General features: G+C 39.4%; 1 protein-coding gene across 2 annotated transcripts in view; it reads left to right on the top strand.

The window, feature by feature from the left end:
* Nucleotides 1–19,488, top strand: part of slc38a10 (solute carrier family 38 member 10) — a 131,197-nt gene that overhangs the window by 100,124 nt on the left and 11,585 nt on the right. For both annotated transcript variants that reach the window (XM_078225574.1, XM_078225575.1), the window contains exons 13-15: nt 15,557–15,709; nt 16,993–17,466; nt 19,159–19,296. In XM_078225574.1, coding sequence (XP_078081700.1) covers nt 15,557–15,709; nt 16,993–17,466; nt 19,159–19,296 — 765 coding nt within the window. The remainder of the gene's footprint in view (nt 1–15,556; nt 15,710–16,992; nt 17,467–19,158; nt 19,297–19,488) is intronic.

The following is a 19,488-nucleotide window of genomic DNA, read 5'->3' as shown; positions in this document are numbered from 1 at the left end:
GAGGGAACAAAATCTCATCTAGGCACCTTGGATTCCTCCCACAGTCCAAAGATGTGCGGATTAGGTTGATTGGCCATGCTAAAATTGCCCCTTAGTGTCCTGAGATGTGTAGGTTAGAGGGATTAGCAGGTAAATGTATAGGGATATGGGGGTAGGGCCTGGGTGGGATTGTGGTCGGTGCAGACTCGATGGGCCAAATGGCCTCTTTCTGCACTGTAGGGTTTCTATTTCTATGATTTACATTGAGTTCAAGATTGTAATTCCTATCATGTTTGCTGATTCTGGTGTCTCTCTTGGCTGTTCAGGATTTTTCCACTAGGTGAATCTTTTACATGTTTTTACATGTCCCCATTACCACTCACTCCCTTTGACCGTGCGCCATTAATGCTTTGTCAGTTAATCTCTTATGCCTTCTCCCTTTCAGAGACCTTCCCTTTGTTCTTTTTTCCATCCTCCCCCTTTTACTCGCTTAAAACCTGTTTCTTTTCCCACTTCATTGTTCATCAACCTGAAATGTTAACTCTGATTTTTCTCTCTCCACAGATACTATCAGACCTGCTGTTTTTATTTCTGTTTTTATTTCTAATTTCCCCATCATCTGGTGTATGTATGTTTAAATTTGAACTAGTACACTATCCTATGGTGACATTGAGACTGTACAGCTGCACAAAAGTAGCTGTTACTTTTAGCCCTTGTACTATTGTAATGTGGTTACCTGAATAAGAGATCCACGACTGCTTAATATGTCCAAAAAGGAGTTTTTTCAGGCTCAAACTTCACTGTAGCTTTCCAAAAACGTGTGTTTTGCTATATCTACGGAGGTTATGTCAATATTTCCTAATGCTCTGCAATTTTCAAAACTAGAAATATAGGGAGCAAAAGATCAGAAGTTCGACTGCTGATCAATGTAACTTTTTTATACTTGGTAACAATTATTTTTGTGTGTGTAAAATTATTAGTTTGAGATCTGCAGACAAGCTGGTAAACAATAATGGAACAGCCCTCAAGTACGTCGTGCGTGTGTGTGTAAATCACTGCTTCTGGAATTTGCTTAGCCTGTGAGAATTGGCTGATTGTAATTCCAGGGGAACACAGGTTTTATAGTCCAACACACTCAGCTTGTAAAACCTGACACCACTCATAAAGTCTTAAGTGCTACACTATTTTGCCAGCATTATACAAAGCAACCTCCAGGGTGATTGTTAGATTACCATAATTATTGTGCATTCCAACTTGGATTGTTTCATATAAGATGAATATGGCTCCTTGAAGATCATTTAAACTCTGAGAATATGTTAATTTCATATCCTCTTGCTCCCTTTAATTCTACGTCCTGCTGCGGAAATGGCTAGCTTGAGAGAAACTTTTACAGTTACTGTACAGTTTATGCCTTTTCAAAGGATTTTTAAAAAGTGCTCTAAAATCCTTTATCAACAGTGATGCATTCAAGTGTCTAAAGCATATTCTTTTTAAGCAAAGAAGTGTAATTTATAATGCAATCTAAAATTTAAATTAATTTTATTAAACCCTGCTATCATTTTCCGTGTTACTTTTGCGCAGTATCCACAGCTCAGAATTCATCTGGTTCCTTCTGGTGAGCTACAAATTTCAGGCGGCGCAGTATTAGCACTGCAGCCCCATAGCATCAGGGACCCGAGTTCAATTCCCAGCTTGAGTCACTGTCTGTGGAGTTCGTATGTTCCCCCCATGTCTGCGTGGGTTTCCTCCGGATGCTCTGGTTTTCTCCCACAGTCTGAAAGATATGCTGTTTAGGTACATTGACCCAAACAGGCACCAGAGTGTGGCGACTAGGGGAATTTAATAGTAACTTCATTGCAGTGTTAATGTAAGCCTTACTTGTGACACAAATAAACTTTACTTTTTGTTTTTCATTGGAAGAATCAAAGTCTTTGGTTTAAAAATGTCAGATTTATATTAATGATCCAACATTTTAACACACAATTAAGATGTAAATTTACACCAAGATCAGAGTTGCATAATCATTGTGCGTCTTAGAATGTCCATTTAATGTTCTGTGTTTAATCCATTTTAATTATAAATGTATACCGATCAAGATTATAGAAACCTAAATATAAAAAACTTTTTGGAAACTTCATTAGGAATAAAAATTGGTTTTGGCTCGCACTTTGCAGCCAAGAAAACATATTGGCCATTTTTTAGTTCAGCACTATCTCTGTGCTATCACTTCCCCTATTGCCTGGAAACCTTGCATTTATGTAATGGCAGACACGCATGTCTCGATTAAAAACATGGTTTACAGCTTCTACTATAGTTGTGGAATAGAGTCACTAGCACCTGCCAGATCTGAATTTCTTCCCAGAATGGCAAATTTTCATTTCGGGGTTGAGGGTTACCTGGAGTAAACATTTGTGTTCCCCCAGTAATCAACATAAACACAGGTTGTTGTTACCCATCCAAATTTGTTTTCCATTGGAGATAATAGGAATACAGGCAGGACAAGGAAAAAAAATACCTTACTTGAACCAGAACTCACATGTAACTGTTGAAGAGTTGGCATGTGTCACACAGTAATTGCTGCAGCTGTCTCCTAATTGGCATCTACAGGCAGTGAGTGGTACTTGTTGAGATTACAGCTTTAGAACATAGACTATGTGACAGATGTGAAAGGCACAGGTTGTAAGCCTATGAAAACACATGCCAAAATCAAGGGACAATGTTCCCCAGTATCATTTAATATAAAGAAAATTGCAGTATAATAAATATTAACTGGCGTTATGTAATAAACTATTGCCCACTGGATTGAAAAAAGATGTAAAATGCGCAGAATTTAAAAATGTATGTAATTTTCTAGCCATTGGGGTAATAGTGCACTTGTACAACTTTAAACTACCATCAATATTCATTCCTATATGTAGTCTAAAAATTATTTCACACTTGCATAGAGAAAGCACTTTTTCCCTAATATTTTCTAAAAATGATGTACTTGATAACTACAACGCACTATTTCAGAACGGGCAGGTTATTTTTCTGTAATTTTTCATCTCTGGTGGTAGATCTCTACTAAGTTCTTTATTACCAATCCCTGTCTGGAGTCAAATCGCAGGTAAAGCATTGGTCATATTCATGAATGGGGGAAAACAATTTTGTCCTGCAGATGTGTTCAAGGTGGGGCTTTGATTTTGTATCAGTGCTGGGGCATGATATTATTTCCATGTATTTATGTATCTTTTGTATTTTTCCTTTTTAATTAAACCATACATTTATTTTGCTTAATTACTAAACAGCTATACTCTGGTTTTAGTCCATGCTGTTGAGTCATAAGATGCTATTAAAGACAAAGTATTCCAAAAGATAACCGGTGGTTTGGGGTAAATTCCATATACGAAATTCCCTGTTATCCTTTGAGGTGCAGCCAAAAGGTTACACTCTAAGCAAAATGAAGGAGCTGCAAACACTCTCAGAATTTATTCATAATGAAACATACTTTGACACAGTTCAGGTTGGGACCTCTCAGTTGCACTATTTTTTTTTCATCCTAAATTGGACCAGAAATCAGCCACCTGTTGTTACTGTTCATTTCCTTGATGCTAAGTAGCTTTCCTCTGCATACCTTGCTCTTACTTACCATCTGTGATTTCTGTGGTCTTTAAGCTGTTCGTAGTTTAATTTTGAGGAAACTGCATATATCTTTATGACCCTGACGAGAGAATCATTTTAACACCAAACACAAATGCTCCATTGAGAAAGAGAAGCTGGTCAGTCCAGCCTGTCTCTTGCGGTTGTGACTCCTTGTGTATCATGTCAAGAAGTTCACCATCTTCTCGGTGTGTGCAGTGCAGAGGAAAATAAATTCAAAATCCCAGGTCAATTCCGGGCAAAACTGGAAAATTCCTGTCGGATCTAACCCTAATCCGTAAGACCACAATCGCCATGATTGTATTAGTTGCTACTTACCTTTTATATGGTGTGACCTTCAAGCCAGCCAAGAACCAGCCCAGCTGTCTCTTGAAGATGTACTGGAAATCAGCACTCACGATACAAGACAGCAACTTGTTCCTTTAGGTTTGCTGTTCAATGAAAAAGAGAACACTCAACATCTAAACTGTTTGCTCCCTTGCATAATTTATATGCATGCTCCTTGTTCTCCCCAGCCTATCTAATTGAAATAATTTGTCAACTTCAGTCAAATCACCTGTGTTCGTGCTCCTTTAAGGTATATGGACTCGGCTCTTTTAGCCAGTACAAGCTGCTTCTCTTCGATTCTGAACATTTGGTGGAAGCTTATTTTCAGACTGCATTGCATCCTGTATGTATGGGGGTGGGTGGGCTGGATACTGAAGGGGAGTGTTGCAGCCACTTGGTTACATCCAGCTTGATTTGAATGTAACTTGTTGCCCTCTTCCATTCACCTTCACTGGTTGTCCATCCATTTTTGCCTTGTTTTCAACCCCTGCTCAAGTTTAAAAACACTTATTCAGGAACGCAAGTTTGTGATTGAGTTGCAGAAGATGCAATTGAAGCTTTCCAGTTGTTAGCCTTTTACAGTGATTATTCGTGCTACCAATTGTTTAATTCGAATCACCCATTCTGTTCTAGCTCTGTCAACGTTTTTTACTAATAGTGTTATATACCGATCTAACATGCCACAAATCCATATTCCGGTTTCTTCTCATTTATATCATTGGTAGAATGTCATCTGTGAGGCAGTCTGTTTTTTTTTTGCCCTGAGTGCACATGAATCAGATACAGGTCAGTGGGTCTGAATAACGTTAAACTGAATTCTGTAGAGTCAGCTAGATTTAGTACCTATTAAGAATAACAAATTGCCACCTGGGTTTCATTGTTTTAACAAAGTTAGTACAATAGAAGCCTGTTGACCCCTTCGCCAACATAAATGTGTACAGTACAGGTTTGAACAGACTGCACACCAGAAAGCTATTCATTCATATTTGTAATCTGTATATAATTTATAACACATTTCTTCAGTATCACAACTAATCACTGAAAGAATTATGGCTACTTTGTAAGGGGGAAATAAATATTTGCACAGAGCCCATTCTATAGTGTTTGTTTTATCCACCTGTCCTTGATATTAAACTGCTTACCGTCCAGATGTTCTCATTATGAAACTTTCATTCTGATTTTAAGAGTGATATTTGCCTGACCTTACAGCCGACAAGTCTGAGTAACAACAATCTTTCAGCATACGAAAATATGAAATTGGAGCAGAGGTAGCCATTTGGCGCCTCGAGTCTGCTTTACCATTCAATAAGCTCATTGCTGATCTGTTTATGTTTTGAATTCTACATTCCCATTTACCCCTGATAACCTTTCATTCCTGTACCTAAAAGTATCTACCTCAGCCTTTAAAAATATTCAATGTCCTTGCCTCCACCACCTTCTGAGGTAGAGAATTCCAAAGTTGTACAACCCTCTTCTTTGTCGTAAAAGGACGGCCCCTAATGTTAGAACTGTGCCCCTGAATACTGGACTTGCCCAGAAGAGGAAACATCCTTTCTGTGTCTACCTTATCAAGAGTTTCAGGATCTTGTATGTTTAGTCACACCTCACTTTCCTAAACTCCAGTGAAAACAAGACCAGCCTCTCCAATTAATCCTCATAAGACAGCCTGCTCATTCCAAGCATCAACCTTTAAAACCTCCTCTGAGCAGCCTCCAATATATTTACATCCTTCCTTAAATGAGCCCAAAACTCTGCACAGTATTCAGGATGTGGTCTCACCAATGTGCTGTATAACTGAAGCATAACATCCTTCCTTTTATGTTCAATTCCTCTTGTATTAAAGGATAACATTCCATTAGCCGGTTTCATTACATGCTATACCTACATATTTCTTTGTATCTCATGCACTAGAACACCTCGCTCCTTTTGCATTTCGAACTGTGGTGATTCTCTGTTTAAGTATAATTCTGCTTCCTTATTCTTCCTGCCAAAGTAAACAACTTCACGTTTTCTCACATTATACGCCATCTGCAAATTGTTGCCTACTCGCTCAACTTGTCTATATCCATCTGCAAACTCCTTGTGTATTTGCAATATTTTTTTTCTACTTATCTTTGTGTTGTCTGCAAATTTAGCTACAACGTCTTCACCCCTCTCACCTTAAGTCATTGATGTAAATTGTAAAAAAAAGTTGAGATCCCAGCACAGATCCCTGCAGGACTCCACCTGTCATACCTACCAATCAAATAAAGACCCATTTATGCATACCCTCTAACTCCTATCAGCCAGCCAATCTTGTATCCATGCTAATATGTTAACCCCGACACCATGAGCTTTTACTTTCCTCATGTAGGTTCCTTGCCAGTGTACATACCATTCTAATTAGGTTGATGAGATCTGGTCTATTAATTCTCCTATGTCTTCCACATCCAGAAGATGCAAAACTTTAACATCATTTGCAATGGTACCCTATCCAAACTGTTTGTTGTTTATTCATTCGTGAAACATGGGCGTCACTGGATGGCCAACATTAATTGCCCATCCCTAGTTGCCCGAGGGCAATTGAGAGTCAACCACATTGCTGTGGCTCTGGAGTCATATGTAGGCCAGACCAGGTAAGGATGGCAGATTTCCTTCCCTAAAGGACATCAGTGAACTAGATGGGTTTTTCCGACAATCGACAATGGTTCCATGGTCATCAGTAGATTCTTAATTCCAGATTTTTTAAAAATTGAATTTAAATTCCACTATCTGCTGTGGTGGGATTTGAACCCGGGTCCCCGGAACATTAGCTGAATTGCCGGATTAATAGTCTAGCAATAATACCACTAGGCTATCACCTCCCCCAAACAAACCCCCTGGTGTTTGTTTGCGGCAGATCATCTGAACATGGGTAATGGCTGCTGGAACTGGAACACTCACTGCCCAATTAAAAGTTGAACACTGAACTATTTGAACTATCAGGGTACCCTTAACTAATATCTTTTTAATTGAAAAAAGACACCCTATTGATGAAAGTGTTAAACCCTTTAACAAATTTATAGATTAAGCAGCTCTGTTCAGTATATCTTGGGCTATTCATACTGCCCATGCTTAGTAAAAATGTAAATAACATTCACAAAACCTTGCTACTTCTGAATTATTGATGCATGTAAATTCTTTGGCTGAGTGCAGGATTTAGATACAACTGATCCACGGCTTAATTCCGGGGCAGACTTGGCCTATATGTGGCGAGTGGCCAACTTTGAAGCTAACCAAACCTGACAGGCTGTTTCTGTTGATGCCGAAATACCTATAAAGGGCATAGCTCGGATATGCAATATTCTGAGAATACAAAGGGAACTACCTCACTAAAACCAACTAATTGTGTACTCTGGGGCAGGCAAGAAAATATAGGACAGCATCACCCCAGTAAAAGTTATGTGACTTTCCACATATATACGAGTGAATCTGGCCTAAGGAAGGGAAAAACGATTTCACTAAAAAATACCTTTGGGAATCCTTGCTACGTATGTAGATTTGAGATGAGTGGAGCACCTTTCCTCTGGGGGGAAAATGCTGTTGGCAGATTGTGAGGAAAACAGCTTGTTAATATTGCATCTTGGAAAGCTTAGGTGCATAGGCAATGTGGGGTAGCAGTGGGTGTCTTTGACATATTGAGTTGAAAGCAATCCAAAACCCTGTTTCCTTCTAGACTACAAAAAGCTATCTTTCATTATATAGTTTTTTTTTTAAAGAGCAGCTTATCCATTCTTAGAAAGCTTTTATATCCACCAAATGTGTTATGAGGCTGCACCTCAGAGGAATCCACCGTTGTGAAGGATTTCTTGGTTCTAATCATCCTTCTGTTTTGTAATGTAGAAAGGGCTCTGGTTTTGTGTAGATTCCTGCCCTTTTTCAGTGTGGGGGCCTCGTTAGAATGTGTATGAAAGCCATATATGTCATTCTGAATGTACGTCACTTGATGAAAAGGCCAAAGGTTGACTGGTCAGGAAGTTCCTCTTTGTGTGTGGCTGAGATTCTGAACAGTGTGTGGTTCATACTGTTTTAAGCTTTGTGCGCACTTAAGTTCCTTGAAATCTGTCCATGTTAATTCACTTGAAGACTTGGCATTTTAATTCTTTCTGTTGATGCTTAACCCTTTGCATACTAAATGTTCTTAATCTTTCAGAAAACCCATTACCACAGCATTTACAAAGTAAGTTTCTAGACCCTTTCTCTAACAAATAATAGAAAGTAATATAAACAGGATAAGGCAAAAATAATGTTATATAGTTGCTAACCTTTTCGCAAGTTTGAAAGGATCTCTGTGTTATCAGTACAGGAGAGTTGTGAAGTATTTTTCCGAAATAAAACTCTGAATGGCGGAAAGTTGGTGTGATTTATGCATTCTAATTATTTCGATCTTATTCCTCTTCCACAAAGGAAACTCCTCCAATTTTATCATCTCATTAGGGATCAGTCTATGAATATCTCCATGGAGGTTATGACACTCCATCAGATGAACTGGGCAATGCAGAAAGTAATCCCTTCTTGAATGGATTTCCTTCCTTTCTCAGTGAACATGCCGTTAAAGTGATGTGAAAAGAACTTCAGACTGAGTACATACTGGAAGCACGAGTGGAAAATTCAGTACTGTGGGCAATGCACTGACATTCTAATTATTTCATGTTAGCTGTTGCCCAGTAGGCAGTACTCCTGCCCGAGTCAGAACGTTGTGAATTGAAGCTCCACTATAGGACTTGAGTTTATTATCTCGGCTAACAGTTTTGAGGGGGTGCAGCATTGATTAGCGATGCTGTCTTTTGGATGACACGTTAAACCAAGGCCCCTATCTCCCTCTTAAGGGGGGCATAAATATCTCGGAGCACTCCCTCAACATTCAACCTTCAACCAACATCAATACAACAGATTAGCTGGACAGTTATCTTGTGTGCTGCCCAGAGGGGCATGCTGTGCGCAACTTGGTGTTGTGTTTCTCCACAAAACAATTCTGAATATGCTTGAAAAATAAGACATTGTAAACCCTTCAAAGAAAGATTTCCAATTTATATTGTCATGCCTTTCACAACTTCAGGGCATCCCAAAATGTTTTACAGCCAATGAAGTGCCTTCTTTTGAACTACATACACTGCTGTGATATAGGCAACACAGTTGCATCTAGTTTGGGCACAGTAAGCTCCCACAAATAGCAGTGTGATTGTGCACTGATGACCTGTTCTTTGTGATGCCGGTTCAGGGATAAATATTGATCATGGCACCAGGGATAACTTGCCTATAATTCTTTGAAACAATGCCATGTAATACTTTGTATCCAGCATAAAAGAGCAGACAGGACCTTGGCCCAATATCTCATCAGAAAGGCAGTACCTCTGACAGCAAAGAGTATTTGCACTGCAGTGCCAGTCTTGAATTTTGTGCTCAATTTTCTGGACTTAAACCGACAACCGTCTGACCCAGAGCCGAGTGTGTTATTAATTGAGCCACAGCTGACAGTACATCCCAAAGATATGGAAGGCACTATTTCCATGCTGTAAACCTCCATGACTCTATTATGCAAACTTCTTGGGGCGAGATTCTCCAGCCTCCCAGATGCTTATTTCTCAGCGGTGGGCATTCGCTGGTGGTGGGATTCTCTGGTTCCGCCGCTGTGAATGGGATTTCCCATTGAAGGCACTCCATGCTGCTGGGAAACCCGCGGGCAAGACTGGAGAATCCCCCCGGTGTGAATGGCCAGAGAATTCCGGCCCTTATTGAGTTTGCAAATTACACACAACTTGGCAATACATTAAATGTGTTAATTTTCCTGCATTTTGTTTTTGTTTCAGATTCCAGCATCCGTGGTATTTTGATTTGATTTTCTGTTGTCACATGTATTGGTATACAATGAAAAGTATTGTTTCTTGTGCGCTATATAGACAAAGCATACCGTACATAGAGAAGGTAATGAGATCAGAGTGCAGAATGTAGTGTTACAGTCATAGCTACGGTGTACAGAAAGATCAACTTAATGCCTTTATATTATGACGAGGAAAGGCAGTTTAATCGCAATGGTACAATTTTAAAAAGGGGGACAGGAACAGGATCCTGGGGTTTACAAACACAAACCTCTGAAGGTGGCAAGACAAGTCGATTGAAGCTGTTTCTTTTTGAGGAAAAGCACACAGGCTCCTTGGCTTTCTCAATTTAAAGACAGAGTACAAAAGCAAGAAAGTTTTACTATTCATAAATAATAGGTTTTGCTGGCTCCAGCTGGAGGATTATTACCAATTCTGAACACTGCGTTTTTGGAAAGTATGGAGAGGGTGTAACAGAGATTTACCAGGATAGTATCGGGGAGGAGGGTCATTGGTTTTCTTTGGCAGTGAAAGGGTTATGGATGGATTTAATTAGAGGCATTCAATATTCTGAGGGATTTTGACCAACTAAATATGGAGAAACTGTTTCCACCATTTGGAAGATTGGTAACCAGAAAAGGCAGGTTTAAGATGACGAAGTGATGTGGGGAATGAGGAGTTATACATATACAGCAAGTTACGATGTGAAATTTATTATTTGCAAGGTTAGTGGATGCAAATTCAATAACAACTTCCAAAAGGGAACTGGATAAATATTTAAAAGGGCTGTGCAGAAAGCACAAGGAACTGGGATTAAATGGAGAGTTATTTCAGTAAAGCTGGTACAGGCATGATGTGCCAAACGGTCGTCTCCTGTGCTGTAAGATCCTGTAGCTAGGCCTGTTGGCATGTGCATAGGCAGTCTCGACTGAGGGAACGGGCAAGGTATATTCACTTGTTCAGGTTCTGTCACCCCTGTTGGGACATATTTTATCTACTCCATGCCTTCAGCGGGCACAGTTGCAGTTGGGAACGGGCCGTGTGTACTGTAGATGTAAACCCAAGTCCCTGTGGTGGAACACTACAATATTTTCCGACTCCTCTGCTGTTTATGCAAAAAGTAAATGAAGATGCTGTGTCTTTGTGCAGGTGCTGCCACTTGGCAATTATCACCTTAATAAGTTCAGAATCTTGATCGAATTATCAGGAGAATTCCCCCACCAGAAGCGAAGCATTTTCTCAGTCAGTGAGGAAGATTAATGGGTGAAGACTGGGAAGTATTTGAATTAGGGACGTAGATGAGAAAGAGTACTTGATGTCATGAAATTAAAATTCCCTTGGAAGAAGTGGAGCTTAAAAATAAATACACATTTCAGTTTTCCTGCAGGCCTGTTGGCAAATTTGAACTTCACTGTTGGGCATTTTTATTACACCACAACAATCTAAACAGTTGTCGTGAAGTTGGATTTTTTAAAAAATTACTTAATTCCAAATTATTCCTCCTTTTACGGAAAGTAAACTGCTTTTAGCCCTTTGAAGACAGCGCTTTAGTTTTCAAGCTAAATGAAGTGAGTGGACTGTTTCGAGTTTCTTCAGACTAAATAGATCTTTTCATGTGCTGCTGTTTTTAATGCTCTTAACCAAAAGGTCGCAAAGGGATATGCCGATTTGGTGGCTGATGTGAATGAGCGTACCGATGTGAATATTTTCAGGGTCTAAGCATTGTCCCTTATTTTTAATTACAATACCGTTACATTAATAGAAATATTAGTTTTGAAGTTCTTTGCAATGCAAGCAGCTCTGAAACTTTAAAAACATCTTTTTCAAAATGGGGAACTTTTCATTTTAAACTTTTCATTGATTTTTTTCCTTCTCCCTTTGGCCTCCACACTCTTTGCATTTGCACTTTATCCAGGAGGTTGTGTGCAGAAACTGCTCTCTGACCATCTCACGTTGGTTTGCCTGAGCGTGTATTAAAAATGGCTGCAATTACCTTTATTGCCTCATTTCTTTTGGATAAATGCCCGGCTTTTACTTTGCCTGCAGCAACCCCCACCGCCCCGCAACCTCGGTGTTACAGCTTAGATGGAGGGTTTGTATACAATCAGTGATGTATAGCACTGATATTGCTATCTGCTATTCTCCCCAGACTTGTGACCAGAGATTTGCTATAAAGCTTTCATTTGCCATCCATCAGTGTGTCCTTGGGCCAATTGCTTGTAATTTCAAATCCTCAGTCTTTTGGTATATCTGTGCCAAACTAATCAGAATGACTTGCTTCGTTACTGTTTAGTGTTTTTAAAAAAAAAGTCCCTAATACCTTCAGTTGGTGGCAATTGTCAGTATTATTTTGGTTTTTTAGTATTCGCGGTGACTTGCTGAATTGTTTTGTGATGTTTACCAAATTCAGTATACTCGGGTGTGGTGAGCCTTGAGATTGTATGATTTTCAAAATGAAGATGGCAGATTATTTTATTTTAATGTCCACATTTAATGGGTTAAATAAACTTTGAATTTATAATGCAACTTTGCATTCAGTAAGTAGATGCATGCCATAATCATGTGGGTTGCTTTGAAAGCCGCATTAACCCAACATCATAATTAAGGGGTGATAATCTGTACTACAATTTGACATTTCAATAATTTTTAAGTATTTAGAAGATATAATGAAATAAGTATGGAAATGTTTGATACCTGGTTAGTAACTGTGGCTGTTTTGAGATGCATCTGTTTTTCTTGGTACCTTCCTATTCATCTGTGAGTGGTTTGTTTTTTGAAAAGTTAAATATCATGTTGTGTTCAGTGCATCAAGCTCACGTTATAGTACTCCATTATTAATAATTCATTCAAAGTACAAATTTAGCATTGGTATAAAGATGTTTGGCGTCCAAAACTGACCAGAGGTGAAGTGAAACTAATTCTGCCAAGAAGTCTCCTTTTACTTTGCTCCTAATCTAGTGGGATCCTGACTTTAGATCCAGTTACATTTACACTGCGACAAATGTAATGCGCATCAGTTGTTCCTTTTATCGCACATATCTGAATGACCTTTTGGAGTGGACATTAGTACTTCGTTAGTTTTTTTGTACAAATCTATCAACCTTCAGACTTGTTTTTATTTTCTGCTGTAAAATAGTATGACAGAAGGAACGTAGTGAAGCAAAAGTTAATCATAGAAATCATAGAAACCCTACAGTGCAGAAGGAGGCCATTCGGCCCATCGAGTCTGCACCGACCACAATCCCACCCAGGCCCTACCCCCACATATTTTACCCGCTAATCCCTCTAACCTACACATCCCAGGACTCTAAGGGGCAATTTTTTAACCTGGCCAATCAACCTAACCCGCACATCTTTGGACTGTGGGAGGAAACCGGAGCACCCGGAGGAAACCCACGCAGACACGAGGAGAATGTGCAAACTCCACACAGACAGTGACCCGAGCCGGGAATCGAACCCGGGACCCTGGAGCTGTGAAGCAGCAGTGCTAACCACTGTGCTACCGTGCCGGTTTTTAAATGAAATAATTCTCTGAATCAGTTTGTATTACTTCGATATACACACTCTTTGCATTTCGTCCCACGGTTTACTGAACCGATGGCTACTAACTTTCTCGAGCCTTCAGCATTGAAAACCTTCCAACGAGAATGAAACACTTCTCTAATCCCACACCAACATCGAATGATATAACTTTAATTCATGCTGTGTATCGGAACAGGGTGAAGTAGCTGACGAAAGCGCAGGAGTCATTGCTGAAAGCTTTAATCCTGAGGACCTTTGTTCCAGCCAGGAATTCCTGTATACCATGCTATTGCTGCTAGTAAAGAAGTATTTGTTTAATTTATTCTAAGATCTTGGTGATCTGTGGATGCTTAAGGACTTGCTTGATACTGCTTATGAAGGTAGGGCTCTCGAGAGATTAGGACTAAATTGTTAGTTTTTGTACTTTGTCCTTTGCTGTAGTTTAATAAGTTTGTCTTATTAATTCTGAAATCGGGTTTGTTCTGCTGAAGATATAGGTGATTGATTTACCTGCAAAACGTTATAATTAATCGGCCACTTTCACTTCTGGTGAAAGCTGATCTGTTAGAAACTGCCCAAGGTTTTTATTTCCAAACCTTAGATACTGTGTAATTCAACTCACGGCACTGTTTAAAAATGATCAGTGCAGTATACAATGCTACTGAACTGTTAATTCAAACAAAATATCTGCAACAATAATTTTCCAGTTCCAGTACTTAGAAAGTGAATTTGAATTTGGATGGCAAAGATGTAACTGGCTACCACACGAGGTACGCTGCAAGTTTGTGTCGCAATCATAACAGGAACACCATTTCTGAGAAATTAAATCTTGTTAGCAAGAGGAGATGGACAGAAAGTCCTCCCTCCTAGCAGCTGGTTAAAGGGTAGCATTTTCCCAGATCAGAACGATGTATGACAAAATATTGCCAACGATATCTAGAGAATAAACAGTAATCTATTTTCTTCACTGTGCTAATTTAGTCATTAAAATGCTTATAAGTAAAGTCATAGAAGGGTCACAAATAAACTGAACGGAGAATATTGGAGTCTTGGCTGGATGTGCATGGGCAGACTGTCAGTAAATAGATAAACCTGCCCCCAAAACCATCAGAAATGCAGTAAACTCCCCAGTGCTTGCTTGTGCTATGCTCCATTAGCCTGGTTTGTACTACACGTGTGGTCTGTGATGCTTATGGGAGAACAAACCATCAGGGAATGGCAATGCATTTGTCTTCCAATCTGATTGGGGGAAAAGAATCTGACTGCCAACTGATCAAAGTAAAATTGAAATTTCAGCAAACAGGTCGGCATAAATTAGAGCAGCAATTCTTTTTAAAATGGTTCCCCTGAAGGGGTGATATAGAATTGTAAAGTTATAGTTTTGTATTTCTTAAATAAATTCTGTAGATTTGAACATTTTAAAATTTTAATTATTTTTAAATATTCAGTGATAGGAATTTATATATTGTAATTCGGGTGCTATTTTCTCTGATCCCATGGTTTCAGTGGTGTACATTGCCACCTATTGATCATTTTAGGAACTATAGTTTCCATAGACAATAACTTTGAAGAGATTAAATCAATTTTTCTAGCTACTCTGTTCGGCAATTATATTGCAGCTTTTAAGAACAGTTTCACTTTACAGTCAAGTATGCCTTTCAGCTTTTATATTAGTGATCATGATTGTTGTTGTGTAGAATATATTAACTTGAGCAGCCTCAGACCTAGTGTCTTGATGTTTTAACACTGCTATGTCTAGACCTAACTGAGTTCAGCTCAATAAAGACTGCTAACTCAGCTCAGACAAGCTAACTGAAAGCAGGTGGAGCCCAAATAGAACTTTACAGTTGCTGAACTAGTCACTTTACATCGAGATCAGCACAAGCCATGCACACCTTTTTAAAGCAAACATTGATTTAGGTTTCCATATTGGTCAACTGTACTTTCTAGTAATCTAGGGCATGGCATTTCAAGAGTCAAAAGTTCTGTGGAGTCATTTAGAAGCCAGTCTGAACAGGTAGCACTTTGCGGGATTGAATAGAGTTCTGCTGATGCGGAAAGATAGAAAAATAAATGTAAAAAAGCAATGCCAGATATAAAGCATTACCTCGATGTGCTCAATTCACCATCCAAAAGTAACCCCTTGCTAAATAAAGATCTTGCACTTGTCAATTCTGTATTAATAGCCGTTTAAGTTGCTCATAGAGTTCTTATAAATACAACACGAGTAACATGAGTGTTTGTGGTTTTAGTTCAAAACAGTGTGCTTAAAGAAGCCGGTGATGATCGAGACCGTCCAAAATTAGACAAGGATGCTGTAGAGCAACCTCAGATAAAGGTCCCAATAGAACCACCTGAAGAAAGGAATGAGAAAGACGAAGTACAGCTGGATCGGCCTGACCAAGGTACTGCAAGCTATGGCTGTATGAGAATTCACTTTGAATTGAATTTGAAGATTTTGCTATTTACAGACTGACAGCTTGGTTGTTTTACTACTGACATCAATACAAATTTGTATTTGCTCCATCGCTGTACTGAATAACAAGGCAGCCTCTGTTTGTCCTTGCGCCTTTATCAGTGTTCTGTGAGCTGATCTTGGAGATTTACAAAGTGGCTCAGGGATCATTCCCTTTCCAGTTTCCCCCTTTTTATATCGGAAATTACCAAGCTTTAGCATGACACGTATTCAGAGTTTGGGAGTGATGCACATCCCAGTTCGCATTGATTCTCAATTTTAAAATTAGATCAGATTAAAGGTATTGCTAAGCGCTTATAATGCAATGAACGAAAATGTCTTGAATAAATCAAAATTCCAGTTAATGTTTATTCCACTGGTGGATCAGAAATGAGGGTTTTATTTTTTAAAGTGCCATTTAAATATCTTAATGAGATAATGAATTGACAGCAGTGTAATTAGGAATGAAGATTGATGTCATTAGGTGCATTGAAATAAGCAGCACAGTAGGTACACTCCAATGTGCAACAACCAAGCACATATGGGAGCCCCAGTTTGTGTACAAAGAGCAAGGAAAGTCTATCTAAGAAAGAGAGGAGAAAGTAAACTGATTAAATAGCCTGGTATATATATTTTTTTCAAAATGTTACCAGCTGGTTATTTAATTTCTTCACAATATTTAAAACTTAACCATAAAATGTTCCCAACAACCTTTGGAAACATATTAAAGTTCTGTCCTGAAGTCTATTCATCATCTGACCTCAAATCTGGCTCCCAGGACACTGGACAACTGGTTTTTAATCCCCTGAGTAACGTCACAGGACTGGCCAGCCTGTTGGGTTGGTGAACTCGATAAGTCATCTACATTGATGAAAGTTATGAATATTATTGGATTCAAATCAATTAATCACCTTGCTTTTGAGTCCATTGTACACACATTGACCAAGTGGTATTGATTGGCACATTACAGCTTCCTGTTGTCTTGCTGGAACCAGAAACACACACACATGGTATAAATATTTTCAGAAATCATGATTTAATCTATATCTATTCTAAATGATTTCGTGAGAAAAACTGAAGAATGGTGAAAAACTTCCAAAATGAAAGATAAAAACACTTTATAAAGTTATAATCGAGTGACAGCTGTTTTTTAAAAAAATAAATCCCCAGCTGCTGTTGTAAGTTGCTATCGAATTTGCATCTGGCTTTTAAAAAAATTATCTTTGTTTTTAGGGGTTGCTCATCCTGTGGGAGAGGCTCACCGCCACGAACCACCCATCCCACATGACAAAGTCATTGTCGATGAAGGAAAGGATGGGGATGAATCAAATGAAGAGAAGCTTCCAGCGATAAAGGACAAGCAGCCAAACGATGGAAAACAAGAGGTGAAAAACAATTTCAACGAAAAGATTAAAGAACTGGAAGAGGAAAAGATGGTTAATGCTGGATTAAAAGAACAGGGAAAAGGAGTTGAAAGCCACATCAATGATGCTGGAAATGCCCCAGAGATTGACTCAAAACAAAAGGGCCAGCCAGGCAAGATGGAACCAGAGGTCCACGTTCAAGGTGCAGTGCCCCTACAAGGTGGGGAATTGCAACAGCAAAAGCTGAACGATAACCGTGGCAAAGTTCCTGGAGAAGAGGATTCAGTGATTCATAATGCAGAAGGGAATGTAGAAAACATAAAGAACAAGGAGTTGGAAAATGGTAAGCTGCATCTCAGGGGCGGCATGGACAAGTTGGGCCGAAGGGCCTGTTTCCATGCTGTAAACCTCTATGATTCTAATGGGATTTATTTAAAACCCTGGTGAGTGCTACAGTGGATCCTGCAAATGGTACTTTAAGCAGCCACATTGCAATCGTGATGGGGAAGAGAATGGATATTGAGTCTTGTGGCAGGGTCATCAATCAAGTGAACCGCTTTGCCTTGGTCGGTTGTTCGCCAAGCTTGTTCTTTTGTGACTGCACCCAGCCAGGTGAGCGTTCCCCCTCACTCTACCCTGAGCCTGAGAGATGGTGTCTCCAAGCTTATTCACCAAGAGAGTGAGCCATTCGAGTACGCAACCTCTGCTTTGCTGCTTTACCACAATGTTGGTATGGCCGGTCCAGTCAATAGTGACCACCTCCTAAGGTGTTGACAATGGAGAACAATCATCAGTATTCTTAGTCCTCCTCCCCTCTCTTCCTACCATGGTGCAGTGATTTCTCTGGCATCCAACTCTCCTTAAACTGAAAGCTGCACCAGCTCTTAACTCCCCTTCATGCAAAGCCATGGGAAATCAATGAGTATATTTAAAAGAAACTGCAGCAGCCTGTGTGTTGGCTTTCAGTGTTCCTAGTTGAGCTGTGCTAATCGAATTAATCCATTCATCTAATTATTTCCTGCAGAAATTGGGCATTTCCTCTCGATGATGGCGAGCATTTTCTCTGGCCGAAAGTATTTAATATCGGTTGACCTGATAGCAGAAATGGTTTTATACCTTCATTTGCTGACTTAAAATTTCCGCTATGCAGCTAACATCAGCAAAATGGCATTCTTTAATAAGGCCTGATTGATCTCTCGTGGCTGGGGCAAAAACCTGAAGTTGTGGAGGTTGGGGGGAGAAATATTAAATTCCGATAAATCGGTCTAGTTACTGCGATCTGTTAAAAGGGTATAACGGTATAATGTCTCTACAATACTGCTCTCGACCATTTTGTGGTGCAAGGCATTTTTATATCTCCTTTATAATAGTTCTTGCATCGGTCACGTATTATCATCTGTGTGTACCCTTTATATGTCTGTAAATTTTCATCTTAATTGGTTAACTGCATTGTTCTTTCTAATGGGTGCTTTCTCTTTAGTAATTAACCAGACAGATTGCACAGAAACCTCTCCATAATTTCCATCCCATCATATTCCACTGAAAAATTCCACACTGCCTCGCTCTAAATTTTCTTTTGTCTAAAAAAAAATGTTGGGAATTATATTTCTGCAAAATTAAGTTCGGAAAGCAAGTGCCATTTCACTGTCGCGCAGGTGGGGAGATATTTCTGCTCCTACTGGATACCAGAGGAGGTGAACAGTGTTACCCAGGTACAGACAAGTCACTAATATCTATAGAGGAGCACTGGCTATTGGCAGGAAAGCTACAACTACACACCACCGGCTAAACTGTGTCACCAAACCTTACACACCAGTTTTATATTCACCACATTGAATTTATGAAGGACGCTGACGCCCTCTAGTGTTGGGAAATCATTTCTGCAATTGACTGAAAAGACAAATAAAAACATTATTAACATTTTAGGCAACTTTGTGTTCTAGTGCTGCAGTAATCCAGGTTTGTGTTGATATTTTATAGATATACACGGAGAAGTCAGTTTGATCATTTTTCTTTTTCACCCTGCCCCATTAAGGTAATAAGAGGGATTTGCCAGCCCTGGAAAATGTGGGTGCAGCTGAAGTACCACAAGCGCATGTCCGTGATGAGAGAGACAGTGAAAACGCAATTTTAGAAGAAAAGCAAGATGGAAAGCCAGCTGAAGGAGGAGAGGGTGAGTTAGTGGCAGAAAGTAGGTTGAGTGGTACAGTTTTTAAGGTATTGAAATTTATTTATTAGTGTCACAAGTAGGCTTACACTGCAATGAAGTTACTATATTTCTCTAATACGTTCTTGTTACAGTCCAAGTTGTCTCAATTATCCCCTATGTACTCTCCCTCTCCGCCCCCTCTTTACCAGTTTTTAA

This window comes from Mustelus asterias, chromosome 12 (genome assembly GCF_964213995.1).
Source record: "Mustelus asterias chromosome 12, sMusAst1.hap1.1, whole genome shotgun sequence".
Lineage (NCBI taxonomy): Eukaryota > Metazoa > Chordata > Chondrichthyes > Carcharhiniformes > Triakidae > Mustelus > Mustelus asterias.
Note: the sequence above shows the minus strand (reverse complement) of the source record. Positions and strands in the feature narration are given on the sequence as shown.